The sequence below is a fragment of the Hydra vulgaris genome, chromosome 07, assembly GCF_038396675.1.
Source record: "Hydra vulgaris chromosome 07, alternate assembly HydraT2T_AEP".
Classification (NCBI taxonomy): Eukaryota; Metazoa; Cnidaria; class Hydrozoa; order Anthoathecata; family Hydridae; genus Hydra; species Hydra vulgaris.
In genome coordinates this window covers 12,884,098-12,894,678 of record NC_088926.1, presented here as the reverse complement: position 1 = coordinate 12,894,678, position 10,581 = coordinate 12,884,098, and the positions used below count along the sequence as shown (strand labels likewise).

General features: G+C 28.2%; 1 protein-coding gene across 1 annotated transcript; it reads left to right on the top strand.

The window, feature by feature from the left end:
• Nucleotides 1-4,318: 4,318 nt before the first annotated feature.
• LOC124806310 (uncharacterized) lies at nucleotides 4,319-10,215 on the top strand. The gene is made up of 9 exons (XM_065801089.1): nucleotides 4,319-5,007; nucleotides 7,692-7,874; nucleotides 7,969-8,143; nucleotides 8,394-8,481; nucleotides 8,562-8,754; nucleotides 8,822-9,046; nucleotides 9,180-9,339; nucleotides 9,466-9,581; nucleotides 9,697-10,215. The coding sequence occupies exons 1-3, from the start codon at nucleotides 4,321-4,323 to the stop codon at nucleotides 8,119-8,121; spliced, it is 1,023 nt and encodes a 340-aa protein (XP_065657161.1). The 5' UTR covers nucleotides 4,319-4,320; the 3' UTR covers nucleotides 8,122-8,143; nucleotides 8,394-8,481; nucleotides 8,562-8,754; nucleotides 8,822-9,046; nucleotides 9,180-9,339; nucleotides 9,466-9,581; nucleotides 9,697-10,215.
• Nucleotides 10,216-10,581: the final 366 nt, after the last annotated feature.

Below are 10,581 nucleotides of genomic sequence, written 5' to 3'. Positions count from 1 at the left end.
TTCTTTTTCAGTTTTGCATATAAACATTAGAAGCATGCAGCAAAATTTTGAGAAACTAAAAGATTTTTAAATATTATAAATTACACGTTCAACTTCATAGCTCTTTCAGAGACTTGGCATGATTTTGAAAATTCTCTTGAATTAAATTCTACTTTTAATTTGCCATCTTATAAACTTATTAGTCAAACAAGAGGAAGTGGAAAAAAAGGTGGAGGCTTAGGGCTTTATGTCTCAAAAAAGCATGATTTTAAGGTAAAAAACATACTATGCTTCTCAAACGATAATTATGAAAGCCTTTTCATTGAAATTATAAATAAAAAATTTCGAAATATTTTAATTAGATGCGTTTATCGTCCACCAAGTGTTAAAATCAAATCATTTCAAACTTTTATCAAAAATACAATTGAAAAAATAAATAAATAAAATAAAACTTTATACGTTATTGGAGACATGAACCTTGATGCTCTAACTTATTCAAAGTCTCCGAAAACAAAATCCTTTTTTGATCTGCTTCTTAAATTTAATGTTTTGTTAGCAATTAATAAGCCAACACGAGTGTCAAAAACCTCGTCAACGGCAATAGATAATATTTTAATTAATAATTACCTGTAAATGGAATTTGAAACCGGGATATTTATGACTAATATTAGCGATCACTTTCCGATATTTATGAAAATAAAAAATTTAAAAACCATGTCTGATTGTGAACCAAAAGTTATAACTTTGAAAAAACGCAATCTTAAAACAAGTAATACTAATGAATTATCAATTAGACTAAAACAAGAAACGTGGTCCAACGCCATGATGTCATGACACTAACGACACTAGCTTTTAATAATTTTTTAGATATATTCTTAGATCATACAAATTAATACAAAAGCAGTTGCTAATCAGTGAATGGATAAATTACTGATAAAATGCTCAAAAAAGAAGCAAAAACTCTATAATAAATTAAAAAAAAATAACACTGAAAATGAGATAAATTACAAAAATTATAAATATTTTTACCAAAATCTTATCAAAAAGGCTAAAATTAAATACTACAGTAATCAAATCATTAAATGCAAATCTGACATTAAGAAAACGTGGTCCATCATTAATGAGATAATGGGAAGGAAAAAAATAAATTCAACTTCTTTACCAAAAAGAATTAATATTAGCAACACTGACATATTCTGTAAAAAACAAATCTCGGAAGAATTTAACAAATATTTTATAAATATTGGTCCTAATCTCGCTAATAAAATAAGTTCAACATCTGATTCATTTAAAAACTAATCTAAAACCTGCAAATAACGCTATCATGTATGATAATGAATTCAACTTTAAATAATTTGAAGAAGCCTTTTCCTCTTTAAAAAAAAGAAAGCACCAGGGTTTGATGAAATAACTAGCGATTTAGTTATCTTCAACAAATTTAGTCTAAGCAGACCTATGATTCATATACTTAAGCTTTCAATAACATCGAGTATTTTCCCTGATGTACTTAAATTAGCAAAACTAATTCCTATTTTTAAATGCAATGAACATTCAGGCATAACCATTTATAGACCTATATCAATACTTTCTGTATTTTCAAAACTTTTTGAACGTGTAATTTATAATAGAATCTATAATCACTTCACTAAAAACAAAATATTTTACCCAAACCAGTTTGGATTAAAAAAAAATCTCTCAATAGAGCATGCAATCATTGAATTAGTTAATCAAATAACTGATGGTTTTAAACAAAACAAATTTACTCTAGAAGTATTCATTGAGTTATCAAAAGCTTTTGACACAGTTGACCATTATATAAACTAAAGCACTATGGTATATTTAATAAAACTTACAATTGGATTAAAAGTTATCTTACCAATAGTTTTAAATGTTTTATGTGGAGTTCCGTAAGGATCTATCCTTGGTCCACTCCTATTTTTAATTCATATGAATGATTTTTGCAATGCATCTTTAAAACTTAATTCAGTCATGTTTGCTGATGATACAAATATATTTCTTAATAACAATGATATCAAAAAGTTATACTTAGATATGAATATTGAACTAAATAAAGTAAATAGTTAGTTTAAGGCTAACAAACTCTCACTTAACTCAGAGAAAACAAACTATATATTAATCGATAATAAAACACAAGAAGAAAACCTTCCTCCTAAATTGTCTGACCTTATCTTAAATGATAACTTAACTAAAAAACAAGCCAACATTTGATTCTTAGGAATTTTTGTTGATGAGAATTTATCCTGGCTTCCTCAAATAAGATATGTTCAATCTAAAATCACTACTATAATTGGTATGATATATCGAGTTCGCTCATACATCAATAAATAAAGTCTCAAACTAATATATTTTGGACTAATTCATTGCTTCATCAACTATGCAAACATAACATGGGCGAGTACACAACCATTAAAACTTAAAAAAAATTATAGTCTACAAAAACATGCTAGCAGAATCATTTACTCTAAAAATAAGCGTGAACACGCCAAACCTATAATGAAAGATATGAAAATGATGGATGTTTTTGAAATAAATATCTAACAGCATTTAATTTTTATGTATCGATTCAATAATAATCTCTCTCCTGCAAACTTTAATAACAAGTTTTAAATAAACATAAATGAAAACTATTATCTAAGAGCAAATAATTGTAACTCATATAAACTGCCTCAAAACTTTAACAAATATGCTGAGTATAGCATTGCATATCGAGGACCAAATATATGGAATAGTTATCAAAAAGGATTCAAATGTATGGCAAAGTCATTAAGTTCATTTAAGTTTCTAATAAAAAAAAGAAATTTTTAAAATTTGAGAATCATTTGTGCTTAAAGGGATCACCAAGTAATTTTAATTATTTTAGTATTTATCTTATTTGATCTTTTTTTGATTTACTGATTAGCGCAGCAGTTTTATGCCCATTAGGGTTTTTAATTTAATATCTATATTCTATTAAAAATGTATAAAGGGGCTCTATGAAAACGGTGCTTGTTGACTAGATTTTACTGTCGTCTTTGTTTCTACGGACATATTTTTTTTTTCTTGTATATATATATGTTGATTATTTATTGTTAAACAGCAAAATAAATGTAAAAAAAAACAACAAAAAAACTTAGATCAGGAAACTAAAATCAAGACATCTCTATTTACAGTGTTATTACTTATTGTTTATGGTTCTTTCATGTAAACCCCCCGAAAACCTTTGAAACCTTCGTAAACCCTTCGAAAAGTGGTATAAGTCATAAAAAAATTCAAAAACTGGCCTTTCTACTTGTGCAATGAATTTCATTTTAGTTCAGGAACTAGATAATATAAGTGAGATTATCTGTGCAAAATTTTGAGAGAAATAGACGTTTATGTTTTAGCTTTATTGTTTCATTCATTTGTACAGTTTTAGGCCTTTTTGAATAAAATTTGTTTTTTGACTAAAAATGTTTTTTACAAAAAATTTCTAAATTTCAAATTTTTTTTGATAACTAGTAACTAAAATTCGTTATTAGAACTATTTCATTTAATATTCTAAAATAAAAAATTTAATTTGACAAAAAAAATTTATTTTGTAGTAAACCACCTTAAGATTTATGACCATAGATTAGAAGTTTAAAATTCCTCTCATTTACCCCTCTGAAATAACTTTAAATGGTCGTAACTTTTTAACGATAAATTTTTTTTGATGAAATTTGAAATCTGTTGGTAAATTTTGATCTAGTTTTATATTTTACAAAAATTAATTTAAAAAATTCTTTAAGGAACCGTACACTTTAAAAAAAGTTCCGGTAAAATTTGCATGAACTGTTCAGGTTATTTTTTACGCCTGAAACTTCAGGCGAAACAACTGAAAGTTCGATCGTTGCGTTCGCATGATAACTTTTGCCTGAACAGTTCAGGATTAATTTAGATCAACAGTTACTGTTGATATAAATTAATCCTGAACTTTAGACAAAACGCACGAGCCTGTATAAACCTGAACTTTTAATCTTAATTTTTTTGCTTTTTAAAAGAATGTGCTCGGTAATGATAAAAAACTTAAACACTCAAGAGTTAATTAATCATTTGATTTCAAAAGGAATTTCTGTGGAAACAACAGCAAAATTGTCGAGTAAGTATTTAATACATAAATTTAACTACTTGAAATAACTTTGAAAATGTTATCTTTCGTAAACTTAATATTTAAAGGTGAAGATATTGACGGAGATGCATTTTTGCAAATGAACTCTGTTTTGTTTCATTGTATTGGAATAAAAATGGGTCAAGCAATAAAGCTTCAGTCTCTCATTGCAGCACAAAAGGTGAACATAATATTATTATTTACTTTTTTTAAGGATGTCGATGTGTTGTTACCTTTGCCCCAAAGATTTTTCAACTGTTGCTTGTTACATAAATCACTTGAGAAATGTTCATCTTTTATCTGAGCCTTGTCAACTTCGGTGTAATGTCGGTGGTTGTATACGATTGTTTACTACATCTAATATGCTAAGAAAACATATAAATAAAGATCACACCGGTTTTGTAGTTAATATTGATCGAACATTTAACATAAGTTGTGAAAATCCAGTAACACCTAATTCTGAAGGTAAAAGTAAAATTAAAATAGACAAAGGATGCGAGAAAAATATTAAAGATGTTGCCTCACCTATTGTTGATGAGTATGGCATATCACAAGCAGCATTAAAATTTATTATGGCTTTAATGTCTTCTAGTTCTATTCCTTTAAGTACTTCAGAGTTTGTTAAGAACTGTTCACAAAACCTAATTGAAGACATACTTAGTTATTTACTAGGTAAAACAGTTTCAGTACTGGAAACATGTAGGTGTGAGAAGCATGTAGTAGACAACTTAACAGAAGAGTTTAACAGATGGAAAACACCTTTTAGTGGAATTGATTCACAACATCGAATATTATCATATTTGAAAAATAAAGGCCTTTACGTTGAACCAGTACCACATTCAATGGGTGAACGATGGGATACAAAACGTGACAGAAAGACTGAAAAGCAAATACAAGTCAAGGTAAAAGATTTTTTTTTTTTTTTTTTTTTTTTTTTAAACATCTTCGCTTCCAACAAGGCTGCAAGCAGCCACTAATTAAAGTTGGAAGTTACTGTAAGAGAAAAGATGAAGGTTGTAGAGCATTTGTTTTATTACATACCTATTGAAAGCACAATAAAGCTTGTGTTGCTACAGCCAAAAGCTATGAGTATGTTAAAAGTAGAGCAAGTATCTAATTTTGAATTTGTTGAAGATTGGTTTTGTGGTGAAAATGGTAAAAAGTTAATGGCATATGCTAAATTTAAATTTCCTAAAAGTTTCCCTTTGTTTATTCAAATATACTTCGATGAAGTAGAGACCACAAATCCTCTTGGATCAAAAACAGACATTCATAACTTGGTGCTTTTTATTTTGTGATAAAGAACTTTCCTCACGCAGCAAACTCATCCTTAAACAATATTCATATGTTAGCATTAACTCATGCAATAGACATAAAGAAATATTCAGCAGAGCCAGTGATAAAAGTGATTGTAAATGAATTGCAAAAACTTCATGACAAAGGATTTGATATTTTTATGGATGGCAAAAAAACTAACTTTAGATGTTTGCTAACTCAAATTGTTGGAGACAATTTAGGTCTGCACTCTATACTAGGATATATGGAAAATTTCAGCACTGTTTCATTTCCATGTGACATGTGTATGATATCAAAAGTTGACATCCAGCATGTTTTTAAAGAAGACAAACAAGCTCTAAGAACCGATATTTTATACAACTCTCAAGTTCACCAGATGCAAAGTGGGGAAATTTCTAATAAGAATTGTGGAATTAAACGGTTTAGTTGTTTAACTGAATTGCCTTATTATCATCCTGCTTCAAATGATTCTGCAGACATAATGCATGATATTTTTGAAGGAGTTATTCTGTGTGAAGTTAAATTGTTTCTTTATCATGTGTTATATGATGTCAAATGTATGTCCATTGCAGAACTGAATAGGCGCATCAAGTTTATGGATTATGGTATTGTCTGCAGCTCAAAACCTAGTACTATTAATGAGTCACGCATGAAAAGTACTGACTCTTTACTAGGTCAACACTCTACTCAGATGCTTACACTGTTTATGTATTTGCCACTTATTTTGTCTGATGTTATTGATAAAGTAGATACACAAAAGTGGAAACTTTACCAAATCTTAAAACAATTGTGTGATGTAATTTTATCTCCAAATTTAAATTGTTTACAAATCACATATATTGAGGAACTAGTAATGGAACATCATTCATTGATGAAAGAATGTTATCCTGAGAAAAAACTTCTTTATAAGCATCACAGAATGATTCATTATGGAACTATTATAAAACGAAGTGGACCTCTTCTTCACATGATTGTTATAAGATATGAAGCCAAACATAATTTTTCAAAAAGATTAGCTCATATTGTTTGCAATTTTCAGAACATTTCTTTTTCAATTGCAAAGAGACATCAAATTGCTCATGCCTTAGCTTGGATGACTCATGGTCCCCTAAAAACCATTGCTGATGTAAAAAATGGTGAAGTGTTTTTAGTTTCAGAATTAGAGAACAAAAATCTAATTATTCCCTTTATTGGTGAAGAAAGTGAAGTTTTAGCTGTTGATTGTGTTACCATATTGGGCCAGAAATACAGATCATGTGAAACAATTCTTTATGATTCTAATAGTGATGGTGAACCAAATTTTGCTCACATTGACCAGATTTTTGTTCACAGTGAAGTTGTGTATTTTTTCACAAGAAAGTGGATTGTCCACAATTATTGCAATCTATCTTTATCTTATTGTTGTTTACTAGATAACCAAAAACTATGTATAAGAACATGTGACATAATAGAATACAAACCTCTTAATGCAGTGCGTTGTTTGAAAATAAATTGCCAGTTCATGCATATTATTTTGAATCATCAACTATGTCAAGATAACTTTCTATACCTACCCCATGAAATATCTGGCCATATTGTAATTATTTATTATACATAGTTTAATATTTTCTGATAAGTTCTATGGCAAAAACAATCTGTTTATTATAGATATAGTTACATACATACATACATACAACCCTCAGTATTAGAAAAATAAAATTAGTTGGAAATAAAATGCAGACCTTAAACTGTTTTAAATAGGCAAAAACATATTTTTACAAAGGTTTTACCATAAAAGATAGAAGCAAGGTTGATAAATAATGGCTGACCTGGGAGGCTATTAGTTTAGGTCAGCATCCCAACCTTAATTCTGAGGGTTGTATATATATATATGTATATATATATATATATATATATATATATATATATATATATATATATATATATATATATATATATATATATATATATATATATATATATATACAACCCTCGGAATTAGGGTCGGCATTCGGCAATGCCGACCTAACTGCCGACCTGAAAGTATTTGAGATCGGCAAAAAATTGCTGACCTCGTTTCTATGTTTTATGGTCAGACCTTTGTATCAAATAATTTTTGCCGATCTGATACCGGCCTTAAAAAGATTGAGGTCGGCAAATTATTGCCGACCTCATTTTTCCTAATTCCGAGGGTTGATATATATATATATATATATATGTATATATATATAAAGAGAGAGCTATTTTTAGTAATTTTGAAAGTATAGCAATATGTAAGTTTAAGTAAATTGAATTATTTGTTATGTTTTAGGAACAATCCACAGATTATGCGCAGGCAGATTATTCACAAACTGATTTCACTATTGCAAATAACCATGTTTCACTTAATCAGACTAGTTATATATCAAATTCCAATCCCTTTTCAGATTCAACATATTCATGTGATAGCGATGTTCTTCATACTCCAGTACTTCGAATAGACAATATCAAATTTGTAATTTTTTAATTTAATTTTTAACTGTTTTTTAAAACTATAAGGACTAATTTTAGTTTCTGAAAATATTTTCAAAAAATTTCTTCTTTTTTAGGATGTTCGTAAATTGCTTGATGAGCATCAGACAGGTAAACTTGTCATTGTTGAATATGACACAACTGGAATGTTACTTAAGTACAGATTTGAAATGGTTCATATTCTTGTTAACATAATGGTCAATAAAGTTATCATATTCTTGTTAACATAATGGTCAATAAAGTTGGAAACTTGTAAGTCATTACATGTGATTTTACAGTTTGCTCTAAATATCCTTTTATTTCTGAATATTTTATGCATAGTAAATTTTTTCAAACACTTTTTTATAATAAGATTATATAAAAAAATGAACAGAATAAATAAATGTTAAGTTGGTGAATAATGCTAAGTAACCAGGTAGGAAATCTATCTGTTTAACTTAAATCTATAACATTTTTTAAATATTATGGTTATTATTATTACTTTATTATGTATTTACTTTAGGTATCCATCAAGAGCAACAAAAACAAATCTTGCTATGTCAATCATTAACGCTTTTCCTAAACTGCACTCTAATGGACCTCTAGGATATGTATGTTATTTAACTTTGTTATCTAAATGTAATTAGTTTCTTTGCTGTTTAAACTGCATTATCCTTATTTAAATATTTAGGAAAATTACTATTGCGCTTATAAGGAAGTTGAAGTGAATGGCAAAAAAAAGAAAATAACACCTCATGGACATATCGAGGAGCGGCTGAAAAAATTTTCAGCGGCTGAAAAAACAATTAGGACGTTTGATGGTGTCCATGCCCAAGCTACTCGAAAACGAAAATCTATTTCCCCAACAACTTTTGATGTTGCAGGTAAGCCTAATAAAAGTGTAAGTCATACTTATATATACAACAAATGATGCTTAACAATTTTTTTTAGTTCCTTTTTCAAATGAAGAGCGAAACATTATGAGTGAGTTGTCATTTGATGACATTCAGTATGATCGAAAACAATTTATTCTTGAAAAAACTAGAATATCACGAAGAAACTGGATTATGTCATCAAAACCGCCTTTATTTATACCTAAGTTTATTCGCCTAACCGCCTTTATTTATACCTAAGTTTATTCGGAAATTCCCCCCATTTAAAGATTTAGGGTTTGATGTAAGTAGTTTTGTTTTTTACATTTGTAATGTATATCCTAATGTCTTGGATTACTGCTATTGGAGTATTACTAGAGTAAAATTGATTTTTTGTTTGAGAAACATTTAAGGACTCTTAATTATCATTATATTAGTTTCAGAGAGAGTTTACAGCAACATTTGAAAATGCTCAAGATTTGCTTATGCAATGGGAGAATATGGCCCCTCATGTTATTACTTGGGCTCGTAGAAAGGCGAATCCAATGGCTAAGCAACTACTTTTAGAGCTTGACAGCCAACTAATATCTTCAAGTGGTATGTCACATTGTCTTCTTTAATTACTGTTTTTATATTTTATAACTTTCACTAACTATTTAAAACTATTTTCTTTATTCTGAAATATGTACTGTTTGAATTTTTAAATTTTTTTAAAAATCAAAGATCGAAATATGGAATTTGCATTTCACTTGCTTCCGTACATTCTTCAAGTGCCTCCTAGAAATAAGGATCGACCGTCTACAGCTGAAGTTGCAGCTCACTTTATTCAAATCTTTCCTGTAAGTTTTTTGTTTTTAAATTTAATATTTCTAGCTAAATGGTATCTGCTATAAACTAGATCAATAATAATTTCGCTACTATATTGTATCTTAATTATTTTTGTTTTTACTACAGCTATGGAGACTATAATTGATGCAAATAGACATACCTCTTTCATGCATCCATTTGTTATTACACTAGGGGCTCGAGGCAACTTGATTCAGTCCTTTATTTTTATAGAAGACAATGTTATTCCTATTAGAAATGGCATGTTGAGTGCAGTAGACCGTTTACTGAAACTATACTTCGTTATCGATATTGAATAAGCGCGAGAGTGCAGACATGTTTTACATTTTTTACAACGTGTAGTTATGGGTATTAATGACAATTTGCCGTTGTCAAGAGGTGGAAGTGATCTGTCATTGTTTGTTAATGAAAAATTAAGAAGTGGTTAAACTTTTAAATGTTTTTATTTTAATGGATACCAATAAATTTTTTATTTTGTAATTTATATTGAGTTTGTGATGTGTACATATATGTGACTAAGTGTACCAATATGGCTAGTTTAGTCATATTGGTATACACAATATAATAAAAGTTACCTTGTATAACAGTTATCTAGTAATTGTTTGGAAATATTTATTTTATCTTACTCAAAATAATTACTTGTAGACTGAAAGCATTTTTATATAAACAAACTCTTATGTTACAGCTTATTTTTTAAGTCTATGTTTAAAAATCATGTTTAAAAAATCAAAACTTAGCTTAAAAAAATGGAGTTTTTATAAAAGTTCTAATAAACTTTTCATTTGTTATCCATAAATATATCTGACATGTAAATTCTAATTGTAATGATATTTTTAATTCTATTGAAATTATTATAAAAATGTTTATTTGAATATACTTGAGCATTTAAAAAAAAGATATTTTCGTTACTGCGAAGAACTTGGGAAAAAAAACTTATTTCTCAAAATTTATTTGAATATTCTTCTACTTTTAGATCATATATTAGAAATATTT

Coding starts and splice junctions, on each gene's coding strand:
- LOC124806310 (XM_065801089.1), top strand. CDS start 4,321: ATGTCGATGTGTTGTTACCTTTGCCCCAAAGATTTTTCAACTGTTGCT. Junction 5,008..7,691: donor AAAAGCAAATACAAGTCAAG/GTAAAAGATTTT, acceptor GTTATGTTTTAG/GAACAATCCACAGATTATGC. Junction 7,875..7,968: donor GAATAGACAATATCAAATTT/GTAATTTTTTAA, acceptor CTTCTTTTTTAG/GATGTTCGTAAATTGCTTGA.